General features: G+C 49.0%; 1 protein-coding gene across 1 annotated transcript; it reads left to right on the top strand.

Annotated features, from left to right (window-relative positions):
* The first annotated feature begins 273 nt into the window (after positions 1–273).
* On the top strand, positions 274–15,570 carry oplah (5-oxoprolinase, ATP-hydrolysing). Its single transcript, XM_047024206.1, has 27 exons — positions 274–481; positions 1,181–1,376; positions 1,827–2,018; positions 3,617–3,731; positions 4,104–4,227; positions 5,377–5,572; positions 5,796–5,961; positions 6,408–6,546; positions 6,834–6,901; positions 7,685–8,001; positions 8,205–8,317; positions 9,026–9,196; positions 9,520–9,657; positions 9,868–10,006; positions 10,321–10,433; positions 10,795–10,946; positions 11,308–11,468; positions 11,579–11,680; positions 11,982–12,156; positions 12,437–12,621; positions 12,830–12,976; positions 13,119–13,253; positions 13,517–13,666; positions 13,772–13,929; positions 14,167–14,327; positions 14,454–14,551; positions 14,768–15,570. The coding sequence occupies exons 2-27, from the start codon at positions 1,206–1,208 to the stop codon at positions 14,921–14,923; spliced, it is 3,942 nt and encodes a 1,313-aa protein (XP_046880162.1). The 5' UTR covers positions 274–481; positions 1,181–1,205; the 3' UTR covers positions 14,924–15,570.
* The last annotated feature ends 283 nt before the right edge of the window (positions 15,571–15,853 follow it).

The following is a 15,853-nucleotide window of genomic DNA, read 5'->3' as shown; positions in this document are numbered from 1 at the left end:
CTTAATATAGACACAATGGATAACAAGTCGTAGTCTGATCAGAGTGGCATATGAATTGTTAAAGTCACTTGCACAGAATGTAACAATGCATTTGCTGTAGGCTATACAATTAAATGTATTATTCCTCTGCGCATATCTGGTCTACTGTCCGTATATCAACCGAGCGTCACCCTTTACTTGCTGGATGGAAGTTAAATTTGTGTTTTGTTCACCCTCGTGTAATTTAGGGTGGACACGTCACTGTAAGTACCGCTGGCCAGAGACCATCTGCCTGTTGTTACTGCTTCTGTGGTATTTGTAGTGAGGGGTGGAGTAAAGTATTTGACAAAACGCTTCGACTTTGGCGACGAAGTAGTCGAGTTGAGAGAGGGAGGAGACTGCAGAGAGACTCCCGAATTGACAGAAGAGGATTTACCACACGGTAGACCACCAGATTATCAGAGACTAGATCAGCAGAGCAGCAAGTGCACCGACGATACCGGTAAGAGATCATCCGTCAATTGGACCCGTTAACCGCTTTCTGTTCACAATAAACCCAGTTAGTAATAGCCTCGTTTTGTACAATATGTTCTCATGAATTAACCAAACTGCTAGTTCACCATCTGACTTCCTACGATAAAGGTGTCGATACACTCCAGACAATCACACATTTGAAGGGTTTGGCATGGCGGGATATAGTAGATGTATGAGCGCATCACCGATGACCAGGTGCTGAATCGCGACGGCCATGTCCTGACCAGTCAGTAGTTTGTAGGCTCTTCCTCCGGACAGTAAATTGACGTCTTGATTTCACGGAAAACACCACGCTAAATGCACATGCACGCACAGCCTTATCCTTGGTTGTATCGTTTTTTGAATGGGTGCAAGACAATGTCTCATGTCAACCAGTTTTTGTATCTGCTTGATCTGAGATAATATCTGATAGATCTTTTTGACGTAGCTTACCTCTACGCGTTATTTTACCTCTGCTTTAAACATTGCTTAACTTGTCTAATGCTATAATGTTAAGCTTCAAGTCTTGCTTCAAAATTCCAATTGCAGCATACATTATTACATTCATTTGTTCATGTGGACCTTGTATGTCAGATCCTCTTTACAAGTCTAGGGAAAAGCATGCAGCTTATGTATTTCACCAACTATAGTCCTAAATCTCTTTAACCTCTCTCTCTCTCTCCACCAGCTTCAGTCATATTCATCTCTTCAGGATGGCAGAAACAAAGGGGAAATTCGACTTTTCCATAGACCGCGGCGGCACGTTCACGGACGTGTTCGCCAGGCTCCCGGACGGTCGGGAGAGAGTGCTCAAGCTGCTGTCCCACGACCCCCAGAACTACGAGGACGCTCCTACCGAAGGGATCCGCAGAGTCCTGGAGGAGGTGAGACTGGGGCTTATCTGAGAAGGGAGGCTGGTGAGACTGGGGCTTCTCTGAGAGGGGAGGCAGGTGAGTCTGGGGCTTCTCTGAGAGGGAGGCAGGTGAGACTGGGGCTTCTCTGAGAGGGGAGGCAGGTGAGTCTGGGGCTTTTCTGAGAGGGAGGCAGGTGAGACTGGGGCTTCTCTGAGAGGGGAGGCAGGTGAGTCTGGGGCTTCTCTGAGAGGGAGGCAGGTGAGACTGGGGCTTCTCTGAGAGTGGAGGCAGGTGAGACTGGGGCTTCTCTGAGAGGGAGGCAGGTGAGACTGGGGCTTCTCTGAGAGGGAGGCAGGTGAGACTGGGGCTTCTCTGAGTAGGGGCGTCGGTTTGTTTTCAAATGTGAGGATAGCGCAGGATGCGACCATTAAATAACATTTTGTTGATCAAAACCAATGGAGTGAACTCTCCTGTCCACAGGAAACCGGCCGGACCTTTCTCCGGGAGCAGCCTGTGGACACCTCTCTGATTGGTTGGATACGGATGGGTACCACGGTGGCAACCAATGCGCTGTTGGAGAGGCAAGGGGAGAGGACCGCTCTCCTGGTCACCAAGGGCTTCCGGGATCTGCTGCACATCGGCACCCAGGCCCGGCCAAAGCTTTTTGATTTGGTCAGTGCTGACGCTTTGATTGTTTCTGGCAAGTGTGTGTGTGTGTAGAGGGGAGGGGGGAGGGAAGGGGAGGGGGGTTATGATGCTACAGGGGAGGAACCAAAGCACAATGGAGGCCCCTTGCTGTGAAGACCTTTTGTTTGGGCTGGTTGAGACGAGGTGGCCTCATCGCCCCCACCCCTGTCTGCATGACACTGATGCTGAGTACAGACACAACAGATCGGGTATTGATACAGCTAAGTGAGGTCTCTAAACTAAAAAGGCCTCGCAGTTTCAAAGCCCCAGGGCAGACAGTGGGCAGTGGGCTGATGTCATGCAATAATTTTGTGTGCCCACTAGCCACTTATCCCTGCAAGTGTTTTGGTTGCCTCTGAGGTGAATGGATAGACCCAGCCACCTGTGTTGCATGAAAAAAATACAACATTTTAATATTTGAGATAACTACTCTCAAATAATCTTACCTTAAATGCTGGGCTGTTTTACTTAACATATCAAATATGATTTAATAAACCCCCCCAAAACTGCCCTAGGGGTTAGGTGGTTTCTGTAAAATAGTTCTTAAATGCTAAGTAAGCCGATTTAATGCAAATATACATATATATATATAAAATAATATGTACAGTATATACAGTATATGTATGTAACAGCATCCATAGTTTCACATTTGTCTGTGTTACTTCAAACAACATGGGCCTGTCCACCCTCATGCGTCTGTGTTTGGGTTGTAACTAGAGTCTGGGACACATCTGGACTAGGTTTGAGCCCATTGGTACGTCTGTCTTGGTTAACACAGCTGCACTTTCCTTAAATCATGTTTGGCTTACATTCATACACACACACACACACTGACATTCAGCTTTACATTCCTTTACTGTGGACAGGTGTGCCTGTCAGGCATTGCTACAGGAGTTTACAAGTACTGGATCCATATAGCACAGTGTGTTCCCTTATAAGACACATATCCTAAACAAATTGTCTCTGTGTCTCACACATGTATGCAAGCACACGCACATACTAGTGCGCATACTGACACATGTTGGCAACCAAGGTCTTGTAACCGTTTGCAAGACACTACTATCTTACCAGATTGGCCCAAATAGGATGTTGTGTTCAGATAGGTCCACCTGTAAAGTGTCCATTGCAACTTGGGGTCAGAGGTCTGATAAGATGCCAGCTCTTGTGGTCCACTGTTGAGAATGTCACCGCTGATAGAGATGTGCGTTATCCACAAGAGCTTATCCATATCACTGTTGTGACATTTGTGATTTTTGCACAACAGTCTTCTCCTGTCCCTGCTATGATGCCGTGGCCTTTCATCAATATGCTGACTTTAGGCAAACGGAACACAAGAAATAAACGTTGGTATTCTTGTGCACAGTAAATGCGAACTAGAATAACTTGATATCAGTACATTATTGCTGTACACACACAGATCCATGAAGTGCTGATTTGTTTATTTTTTTATAAAATAATACGTTATACTGCTATAATATAATGGGTGTCAGACGTTTATGCATCATGCAACCTATCCTAACCCTACGTGTGTATGTGTGTGTGTGTGTGTGGGTGTGTGTGTGTGTGGGTGTTTGTGTAAACAGGAAGTGTCTGTGCCTGAGGTGCTGTATGAAGAGGTGATAGAGGTGGATGAAAGAGTCATCCTTAAGCAAGAGGGTTGTCATCTACCAAGAAAAGAACCCAAGCGCATTGTCACAGGTAACACATGATAAACATGACCATGAAGTGGTCAGAGGCCCTAGTCAATAACGGATTATTGACCTAACTAACTATGGATGAATATGAAAGTATACAAATATATTCCACACATGCCGTAACACACTAGTGACTATAAATGACATCTTCTGCCATCTGTGGCTAGGCAAGGATTCTGACAGAACAAAGATTGTCCACCACTGATTAATTTTTCCAAATCCCTAAAATAAGTTTTGCAAGCAAAGTTTATGGGTTTGAGGAGTAACAGATCAGGTTAATCATTTGCGTCATTCAAATACACAGAAACCCTGCATACGCCTTGACACACCTAAGCGTTGACCTCACCCTGTTTGCTTGTGTGTGTGTGTGTGTCAGGCAGCACAGGGGACTCCCTGGAGGTGCTGCAGGAGCTGGACCTGCAGCGTGTGGAGAGGGACCTGAGAGGCGTCCTGTCACGTGGCATCACCAGCCTGGCAGTGCTGCTCCTGCACTCCTACACGTTAGTACAGCCCGTTAGTACAGGGCTGGACTAACACACTGTAGCCCAGCACTACCACATTGTAGCCCAACACTACCACACTGTAGCCCAACACTACCACACTGTAGCCCAGCACTACCACACTGTAGCCCAGCACTAACACACTGTAGCCCAACACTACCACACTGTAGCCCAACACTACCACACTGTAGCCCAGCACTAACACACTGTAGCCCAACACTACCACACTGTAGCCCAACACTACCACACTGTAGCCCAGCACTAACACACTGTAGCCCAGCACTAACACACTGTAGCCCAGCACTACCACACTGTTGCCCAGCACTAACACACACTAGTATACTGTAGCCTAGCACTAACACACACTAACACACTGTAGCCCAGCACTATTTCATGAAAACACATGCAATCTGACACCAGAGAACCATTCGAACACATGCATCAATCCCACAGGCAGAGAAGCACACACACACACACACGGGGGCCAGGGTTCTTATTGTGCTTGTGTGTGTGTGTGTGTGTGTCTGTCTGCCTGGGTCCCTGTGGTGTCAGTTATTTGGTGTCAGTGTGCGTGTTTTACTGTGTGTGTTTTGTGTGTTTGTATGTCTTTTAGTGTGTGTGTGTTGTTGGATCAGTGTGAGCTGTACTCTATGTGGCCTAATGTTCACGAACAACTAGGATACAGCCTGCTGTTTTCTCTCCTGCTGTCTTTACTTGAATTTCATTGCCATTCGTTTCTGCAAGTCATGTCTGGTCTTTAACCTATTATCTGTTGACCTGGCTTCAGTTTGTTTCTCTCAATGTGAAGCTTTTATCAAAGTAGTCTGATAGCAAGAACACACATGCCTTTCTAAGGCAGGGAGTGCACAGAAAAGCCCTCTAAATAACCCAGACACAATACCCTCCCAACTAGTATGGCTCAGTTTACTGTTATCTTCCTTCTTTCGTACCTTCCTTCCTTCCTTTCCTCTGATACATCAATAGTCTCATGTGTCTGGATTGGTGGCAGCTGCAGCAGCTTTCACCCATGCAGCCATCAGATAAATCACCTCCCAGAGGAAAAGGAAGAGAAGTCTTTTGTATTTTTTTTCTCCATGTCTCACATAAAACCAAGGCCATGGATGACACATCCTGTATGTACACCCCCAGGTGGTCAGCCCACGAGAAGGCGGTGGGCTCGCTGGCACGCAAGCTGGGCTTCTCCCAGGTGTCCCTGTCCAGCGAGGTCATGCCCATGGTGAGGGCCGTGCCACGCGGGTACACCGTGTGCGCCGACGCCTACCTCACGCCCAAGATCCACCAGTACCTGAAGGGCTTCACCTCGGGCTTCAGGGACGCACTGAAGGTCAGCGTCAATCATTTTCTGTCTCTCTTGTCTGTCTCTTAGTCAGTGTGTGTGTTGTAAAACGATAAGGGATGGCAGAGAAGGACAAAAGAATTGTGTCTTTTGGATTTTTTTTAATGTTATGTATATTGAATTCAAATATGCCAAGCTCATAGTGTGTATCCTTAGAGACACACACACACACAAAACCATAACACACATCCACCCCCTCAACCCCTCCCAGGGCGTGAACGTGCTCTTCATGCAGTCGGACGGAGGGCTGACTCCCATGGAGCAGTTCTGCGGCTCGCGGGCGGTGCTGTCGGGGCCGGCGGGGGGCGTGGTCGGCTACGCCGTCACCTCCTACAGCCAGACGGAGGAGAAGCCCGTGATTGGCTTCGACATGGGGGGTGAGGAGGAGGACAGGAAGGGGACAGATGGGGGGGGGGGGGGGGTGGAGACTGAGAGGGGGGTCACAATAGAAGAGGAAGGAAGAGAATAGGAAGACAATTAGGATGCGAGGGTGGGGGGAGGGGGTGCAGGGGTTGTAGAGGAAGTAGGCTGTATTGGCTGGAGGTCAGACTGGAGGTGTGAAGGTGAGGTTGGGAGAGAGAGATGCGAGCTCATGTGAAGAGACCAGGCCAGGGCATAGATACCAGCCAGGTAAAAGTGAGAGCTGAGAAGAACAATGAGCATTTGGGTAAACGGACGTATTTTGTATCTACAAAAATAACACCAGAATCAACCCACATGCATAAACAATCGACAAGTCTGGACCTTGCCTCAATATTCAAACGATCATTACGGTGGGAAAAAAATAACATTGCCGTGTGGTCGTCCCCCCCCCCCCTTGCAGGGACGTCCACGGACGTGAGCCGCTACGCCGGACAGTACGAGCACGTGTTCGAGGCCACCACGGCCGGCGTCACCCTGCAGGCCCCTCAGCTGGACATCAACACGGTGGCGGCTGGAGGAGGGTCCCGCCTCTTCTTCAGGTCAGGAGGCCTGGGGACGATATATATAACCAAAGAGCCAAGCCAAGTTTTTGTGTTTTATTTTTGGAGCTGGCTTTAGTTCTCTTCAAATCGACTGACGTAGGGTTGCCTTTTGCTGTATATTTATGTATCTGTTACTCAAATGGGGTTTTACATAGTAGTTTCTGCACCTTTGTATTCCTTGTTCAATCATTAATCATCAGCACTGCCTTACCTAGCGCAGTTTCAGAAACTTTCAAAAACAATAAATAACTGACATAGTAGAACGCCCCCTCCTCTCCCTCCAGGTCAGGTATGTTTGTGGTGGGGCCGGAGTCTGCTGGTGCCCATCCAGGTCCAGCCTGCTACAGGAAGGGTAAGACAGCCCTCTGCCTTCTTTCTCCCTCCTTCCCACCCTCACCTCCTCGCTCTCTCTTAGTTAGGATAGAAGCCCTCCCTCCTCCTCTCTTTCCTCCTGCCCCCCCTCTCCCTCCCTCTCCCTCCCTCCTCCTCTCTTTCCTCCTCCCCCCCCCCCTCTCCCTCCCTCCTCCCTCCCTCCGTTCATACAGGCCTGTTAGATAACACATTCCCACAGAGTTTCCCACAGGCCTGTCTTGCCCTTTTCTGAAAGCTTGACCTTTTATCCTCTGAACACATTTGTGGCCCACCATTTTTTTACCGGGGCTCCCTCTTTACTCCCCCCCCCCCCCCCCCCCCCCCCGGATATTTAAACATGTCTTTAATCCATTCCACTCAATCAAATTGACATAATACCCCAAGCCCTGAGCTGTTCTCTTCCCCTTTTTGCTCTCCTTGTGTGAGTTATGTGGCACAACTCCAAGTCTCAGTTGTGATTTTAGTTCAGCTCTGCACACACACACACACGCACACACAGGGCTCCAGTTGAGTAGCTTGAACTGTAGCTTAAACTCTTCCTACTAGACTCTGTAACTACTCCTGATGTGATTCCACCTATGATGGAAATCAACTGTGAACCACACTATGACACCATTGCACAGTACAACAACTACGAAAACTGAGAAGCCTTTTCAAATCTTCATTAAGACGTTAATACATCAATACACCTATAGGTATTTAGGTGTTAAGTTAGTGAATGTAGAAGTCTAAGACACCATTATTTTGGCTGTTTTTTCCTCAGGTGGCCCTCTGACGGTCACAGATGCTAACCTGGCTCTGGGCCGCCTGCTGCCCTCCTACTTCCCCCGGATCTTTGGCCCTGGAGAAGACGAGCCGCTCTCCACCGAAGACACCATGAGGCACTTCCGCCAGCTCACCCGCGAGATCAATCACTTCCTGTCCACCAGCCAGTCGCAGGCCAGCACCAATGGGGCTGCCAATTCCAACTACGGCAAAACCCAGGGCAGCAAATCTGAGATGAGCGTGGAGGAGGTTGCCATGGGTTTTGTCCGTGTGGCAAACGAGGCCATGTGTCGTCCAATCAGGGCCCTGACCCAGGTAATGAGATTCTGGCTTCCTTCTAGGATTCCTTGTAGCAAAAATAAATAGACTCACCATACTACACCATTCATTTGAGTAGTTTAAGCATCTAATTGTTATTATTACCCTCCATCTCTCCCCCCCATTCTCTTTTTCATTCTCTCCCATTCTCTCCCCTTCTCTCTCTCTCTCTCTCTCTCTCTCTCTCTCTCTGTCTGCAGGCCAAGGGGCACGATACGTCCCAACATGTGTTGGCTTGTTTCGGTGGAGCGGGCGGCCAGCATGCCTGCGCCATCGCGCGGGCCTTAGGGATGAAGAGCGTCTTCATACACAAGTGAGCTCTGTAACCCACGTGGGCGTGCGTGAGAGGACACGTGTGTTTGCCGTGCATACTGTACATGTGAACCACAGGTGTTCCTGCAGAAAGACGTTGACATGCTTGAGAGGGTGGCATGCGTGTCGGGCACAGTTGTTACCACAGAGCCTCCTGTGATATGTGACTCTCAGGGCGCTTGGCAGTGGGCTGTTCTGTTCTTGTTTAGTGACTTATGGCATCCGAGGCAGGTGTCCAGAATGTTCCGTTGCCTTAACGACATTTGGTAATTTATTATGTTTTTTTTTAATGCTGTGTATGTCTATGAACTGCTGTCTTTGTGTCATGTGTCTGTTCAGTACATGACTGTTAAGAAGTCTGGGAAAGAGAGCAGGGGAGACCATTTTTTCATGATCTGCAATTCTGAGTCTTTTTAAAGCCAAACACTGAGGTTATTTTGTTATGGTGGTCTGGATTCAAACGGATCTAATTTCCCCTCAGTGAGTGCACTGCTTCCGCAGTCAACAATGTTACAAAGTGACATTGTCAAAGACAAATGAAAGGACCGCAGAGAAGGACAGTCAGACAAACTGTCACCTGACAGTTAGGACTGTACTGTACTGTTGACGCTGTGTCAGTGTGTTCTATTCTCCATATAACCACCAGAATGTGTGTTTATGTGTGTGTGTGTGTGTGTGTGTGTGTATGTGTTTGTGTGTGCACATGCAGGTACAGCGGTGTGTTGTCGGCCTACGGCTTGGCCCTGGCTGACATGGTGGAGGAGGTGCAGGAGCCGTGCTCCCTCCAGTACGAGCAGCGCTCCTTCTCCGACCTGGACCGCCGGGTGGAGCAGCTCTCCCAACGCTGCCGGCACACCCTGCAGGACCGGGGCTTCAGCGGGTCAGACACACACACACACTCTGCAGTACACTACACTCCTATACACACACACTCTGCAGTACACTCCTATACACACACACTCTGCAGTACACTCCTATACACACACACTCTGCAGTACACTCCTATACACACACACTGCAGTACACTCCTATACACACACACTGCAGTACACTCCTATACACACACACTCTGCAGTACACTCCTATACACACACACACTGCAGTACACTCTTATAGACGCACACTCACTCTGCAGTACACTCTTACACATATACATATATGTCTCTCTCACACTCTCATCTCTCATCTTTACGTCTCTTTCAGATCGCAGATCAGCACTGAGGTGTTCCTCCACCTGCGCTACGAAGGAACTGACTGCGCTCTCATGGTGACGGCCACCGGTTACCCTAGCAACTCCAAGTCCTGTCGCTCTGGTGACTTCCGCAGTGCTTTCACTAAACGGTGAGTATAGGCAGGACCAGGTAGCTGTTGATCGGTCTGTACGTTATGACAGAGCTGACTGTCTCTGTGGTGCTCCGAAGTAAAACAATTTTTTACTCTATTTATACATTTCTCTGCATCCAAATAAGGTCTAATGACTGTAAAAGTGTGTAAAAGAACTCCTGTGCCTCTCTCTCTCTGTCTCTCTCTCTCTGCCTCCCTCCTCTTCAGCTACTTGAAGGAGTTTGGCTTCACCATCCCAGAGCGGCCCATAATGGTGGATGACATCAGAGTGAGGGGTTCTGGGAAGTCAGGCATTAGATCCATGACCACGGCCAAGTCTGCACACGGCCACACCAAGCCCACCACGGTACGACACGGCACACAGATAAAACCCACTTCACCCCCTTTGCCAGTTTCTTTCCCTATTTTTTAGGACTGAGAGAACATTTGTAGTTTTCGAATGTTTCACAGAAAATACAGACAAATGAATTGGTTTGTGAGTTGATAAATGGCCTACCATAACTTGGGTCAGTTACACACTCAAGGGTGCCAAGCACAGTAAATATAGACTATTCATCCCCGATATTGTGTCACTTTTCTGACATATTAACGTCATGTCTGGTCCGGCGGCCAGCGGGTAGAAAACTATCCCTCAAGTGTGTTTTTTACTCCGCTGCCAAGGTGACCAAGTGTTACTTTGAGGACGGTTACCTGGACACCAGCGTCTACCTGTGGGAGGAGTTGCCATGCGACTGCAGCATCCAGGGACCAGCCATCATCATCGACAAGAACAGGTAGGTGTCTCCATGGTAACCTCTATCATTAGTAAAAGGCTACACTTGAGTTCATTGGGAAATATTTACATTGCAAACATTGACCTATGACTTGTGTGTATTTAAGTGGCTGAATAATTCACACTACTCAAAACAAATCAAGACAAAACAAAGTTAATGTTTTGCTATCAAGATATTTCATTACATTGCATACATTTTGTCACCACCAATGATCTCTTCTGTTACTTTTCTAGTAAGTATAAGGGGTTCCTTATACATAAGTTGAACATAAAACAAAAATCCAGGAGCACAAATGTTTTTTATTGACTTTCAAACTTGAGGTTATATTGAAGGAGTCCGTTGGTTTTGCCTCCCCTTGCAGCACCATCCTGGTGGAGCCCAGCTGCGTGGCTCAGCTGACGGCAGGGGGGGACGTGCGCATCACGGTGGGCTCCGACCCCCACTGCGCCCTGGGCACAGAGCTCAACACCGTGCAGCTCTCCATCTTCTCCCACCGCTTCATGAGCATCGCAGGTCAGCTGGAGGGAGAAGACGAGGGGAAGAGAGGGAAGTGGAGAGTTGGATAGGAAGTAGGAAAGAGAAGGGGAGGGAATGGGGTGGAGAGGAAGATCAGGATGAAGGGATGAGAAGAGTCTGGGAGGGAAAGTACGGTAGCCCTAAGTTAGGTTCGTATTAAGCCCTAAGCTAGATGCTGCGATGTGAAAAGGAGGAGAGCAAAGGAATAGAACGAGGCGGGGAGGGAAGGCAGGGAAGGGCAGAAAAAGCCTCAGGATTCATAACTGAAACCTGCGGACAGAACAGAGACAGGGGACAATGTCTCATGCTGGGAGTTCCTATCTGTACTGAGACGCTCGGTTCCCTCTCCCTCCCACAGAGCAGATGGGTCGAGTGCTTCAGCGCACCTCCATCTCCACCAACATCAAGGAGCGCCTCGATTTCTCCTGCGCCGTCTTTGGCCCAGACGGGGGACTCGTATCCAACGCACCCCACATCCCCGTCCATTTAGGGGCCATGCAGGAGACCGTGCAGTACCAGGTGGGTGCACCGTGAGTACCGTGCGCGTGTTAGTCTGGAAGTTCCGATCGCTCCCTTCATGATCACACTTTCTCTTCACATTCCTTTGCTTGTCTCCGTCTGTCCTCCAGATCAAGTCTCTGGGGGGGACTCTGCGGGAGGGGGACGTGATCCTCAGCAACCACCCGTGTGCCGGGGGGAGCCACCTGCCGGATCTGACCGTCATCACCCCCGTGAGTCAGCCCTCACGCCGTGCAACCCTCGCCTCGCGCCCGTCCGCGCTGCGCCCCATCAGGGCTTTGCCTCCTTTTGCCTGTTCGTGTCCTCCATATTTCTGTCATGTCTTTTCTTTTCTTTTTTTACCTCTTTCACTTTCTTTCTTTGATCTACTTTTGATTCCGTCCTCTCTCTCTCTATAGATATATATATCTTTTTTATATAACTTTCTGCCGGTCTCTTTGCTTCCTCATTTGTCTCACCCCTTTCTTTTCCGCCCCTCCATCGCTCCACCCCTCCATACCTGCATCACGCCAGGTGTTTAGGAGAGGTGTGAGTGGGCCGGTGTTCTTCGTGGCCAGCAGGGGGCACCATGCTGACATCGGGGGCATCACTCCAGGCTCCATGCCCCCACACTCCACCACCCTGCAGCAGGAGGGGGCCGTCTTCACCTCCTTCAAACTGGTCACCGGGGGAGTCTTCCAAGAGGAGGGTGAGGACACGATCATGAAGGAGGGAAGAGAGGAAGGGAAGTGGGTGCATTTGGCCACTTCGTTGTGTCGTATCCTGTGAACAGGGATTGGGATTCTATGGGTTGATTTGGGGGGTTTACTTTCACAGTGAATAACATGGTTGGACCTAAGAGGTGTAACCAAGCTTTGGAGACTGGTTTAAAATACCCTGCAATACACAGTTCTGGAATTGAAGGGAGAAATGTCCATAGAAGCTCACTCATACAGAATGGCCTGTCTCTCCCTCCCTCCCCCCGACAGCTGTAACTGAGGCCCTCATGGCTCCGGCTCAGTACCCAGACTGCTCGGGGACACGCAATCTCCATGACAACTTGTCGGACCTGCGGGCTCAGGTGGCGGCCAATCAGAGGGGCAGTCAGCTGGTGGGGGAGTTGATTGACAACTACGGACTGACCGTGGTGCAGGCTTACATGGGCTACATCCAGGTGAGGAGAGAGACTCGACTCCGGTGTGTGTGTGTGTGTGTGTGGAGGGTGGGGTTGGGGGGGGTTAGTCGTGAGGGGTATTGTAGCTTATGTAACTCAGTGAGAGGCGGTTGTGTTTTCTTTGACCATGTCACATTTCATCAAGAGTTGGACAGTGCACTTGAATTAAATGCGTGTGTGTGCGTGTGGGGGAATGTGCGGCTTTCAGAGCAACGCAGAACTGGCAGTCAGGGACATGCTGAAAGATTTTGCTCGTCGCCGGCTGCAGCAGACCGGCTCCCTAGATGTGGAAGCGGAGGATTTCATGGACGACGGAACACCAATCAGACTGCGGGTCCAGATCAACAAGGACGAGGTAGGTGGAGACGGTGTACCCTCACATGGTTGACTGTCATAACCTTACATTTTTGGTTTCAAGCATCATCAGTAAATGTATATGACAACGAATGAAATGCAAATGATCGAGTGTCTCTCTCTCCATCCATGCTGGGTTTCAGGGCAGTGCTGTGTTTGACTTCACTGGGACTGGCACAGAGGTGTGGGGCAACTGTAACGCTCCCCGGGCCATCACCTTCTCAGCCCTCATCTACTGCTTGCGCTGCATGGTGGGCCAGGATATCCCCCTCAACCAGGTGAGACGGCAGACACGCTGGATACAGAATAGACCATGGTTCAGAAGATATGTGGGATTTACTGACCTCTGGTTGTCATTGTTGGCTATTACAATGTGACATTTTCCATACAGGGTTCATGTTTTTTTATATAAGAAATATTAGTCCACAGCAATGTATTTTATGGTGCCATACAATGCTGTTCTCTGCAGTACAGTGCTCTGAGAGCTATCCCACACACAAAGACACTGGTGAAATGTTTAAACACGCGTTTTGTTTTTCAGGGTTGTCTCACGCCTATCAAGGTCATCATCCCCCCAGGCTCCATCCTGCAGCCTTCCCAGAATGCAGCTGTGGTGGGCGGGAATGTGCTGACGTCCCAGAGGGTGGTGGACGTCATCTTCCGCGCGTTTGAAGTCTGTGCGGCCTCACAGGTCGGAGAGAACAGAAAGCCAGTTCATCCTCTGCTGTTTTCTTTTAACATTGGAACGCGTGTCGATCCCCTTGTGTTTTCTCTTTGTTCTTCCTCCCTCTATCAGGGCTGTATGAACAACGTGTCGTTCGGCAGCGAGAAGAGCGGTTACTATGAGACCGTTGCCGGGGGAGCCGGCGCGGGTCCGGGGTGGAACGGGCGGAGTGGTGTCCACAGTCACATGACCAACACACGCATCACTGACCCGGAGATTCTGGAGAAGAGGTGGGCCAACGAAAATCAACACCTGTTCTCTCATTGATATCTGTGCTTTTCACACTGATAGAAAAAAAACATATTTCCTTGTGTGACGCGTGTGATCATTTACATCCCAATACCACATTCCAATACCCTTGCACATTTCTCCTCAGATTATGTATTCCCCTTTAATCAAATGTAAAACGTAACTAAAAAGCAGATCTGCCTCCCGCTGGTTCTGCCCTGTGTTCCCCTACGGCTCAGGTACCCTGTGATTCTGGAGCAGTTCTCCCTACGGCCATGTTCTGGGGGCGCCGGGGAGTACTGCGGTGGAGACGGGGTTGTCCGCAAACTCCTGTTCAGAGACAAGGTGGTTCTGTCTGTGCTGACGGAGAGACGCTCCACACGACCCTACGGCCTCAAAGGTAACTTCTCCTTTATGACCTTTGACCTTTTCTATAAAACCTTGGTACACCAGGCTGAGAGAAACTGTCTCAGATGCTCTCACTTGATATAGCATGTCCTCACCGCCCTGTCTCTCTCCTCTTCAGGGGGGGGGTGTGGAGCATCAGGGCTGAACCAGCTCCACAGAGCCGATGGGAGGATTCTCAACCTGGGGGCCAAGACCACCGTGACTCTGGAGCCAGGGGTGAGCAAGCGTGTCGTGTGTATAGTCTATGTACGTATCGGCTTTGTTTGTGTGGGTTCACCATGCGTCTTGGATGCGTGTGGTTTGTATGAGCTTCATGTAAGAATCGGTCCTCTCACTAACCATGAGCCGTTGCTACACGAGGCACCAAACACCAAAATATTGGGGCGTCTTTCATTGAAATACACAGCTCACCAACCCCTCTCTCTCTCTCAGGATATGTTCTGCCTGTACACGCCCGGGGGAGGGGGCTACGGCAGTGAGGAGGAGGCCGGCTACGGGACGCCCCAGGCCAAGCGCCAGCGCACAAGCGAGACCTTCCCAGAGAGAGGCAGCGTGTTTGAGTACCGCAGATCTCAGGAGAGTGTGTGAGAGAGGGATGGAGAGAGAGAGAGAGGGAAAGCCAGGAGAGGGGAGGAACCAGGGGTCAGAGAAAACAGAAGACATTACTGTGAGTAGAGAAAGGGATGGGACAAAGATTGAGTGAAAGATTGAAAAGGGTTCCTGCACCAGCTCCAGTTCAGTCGTACCAGTCCATTAGTACTCCGTTGTTCTAACAAGTTATAAAGTCTTTAGTGTTTTACTAGTTTGTAAAATATTTTTGTCTATGGTTTATAACTGAAGCTGCTCAAGTCCTCTTTTGTGAGGATCCCTAGCTGCATTCAATGCTACAGCTGGGTGCAAACATTTAGAAACCCTGGTCATTCCATCTAGCACAGATCTATCAGACCTTCAAGCAAAGTGACACCCTCTTCTCACCTAGACTCTCTCGTCTGGTCCTCACAACTTTTCTAAACGGTTTTTATTCCAGTGAAAAAATTGATCCAAGTACTCTGAGAAGTACTTTTGGACAACATTGAATGTGAACACACATTTTAGTCTCATTAGAAATGGTGCTGAATCTGAAGATTTGAATCATTTTTCCAGTGAAATGAAACTCATATCTTTACAATTATAGTTCGATATTACTTTTCCGCAAATCTGTAGTTTGTTATACCAGAGGAAAATAAAAATATTTCTAAAATAAAGCATTTTTATTGTTTTCATCCATAGGAGCGTTTGTGATTGTTCACATTGCAAAGCTCACTTTGAAAGTAGAACATGGACCCATGAAGTCAGACACACAGAAGGAAGTGTTCCTATCATTACTACATTCATAAACATGACAACATTGCCTATCCATAAGTTTTGGAATATTTTGCAGTGCCACCCAGTGGCCAAGGCACCACACAACATCCTATGACTGCACACAAATCTGCCAAGTCACTAAAAAAAGCTCTCCACTGCCAAAGTGAACATACC

The sequence above is a fragment of the Hypomesus transpacificus genome, chromosome 8 (genome assembly GCF_021917145.1).
Source record: "Hypomesus transpacificus isolate Combined female chromosome 8, fHypTra1, whole genome shotgun sequence".
In the NCBI taxonomy this organism is placed as follows: Eukaryota; Metazoa; Chordata; class Actinopteri; order Osmeriformes; family Osmeridae; genus Hypomesus; species Hypomesus transpacificus.
This window is presented reverse-complemented; position numbering and strand designations above follow the sequence as displayed.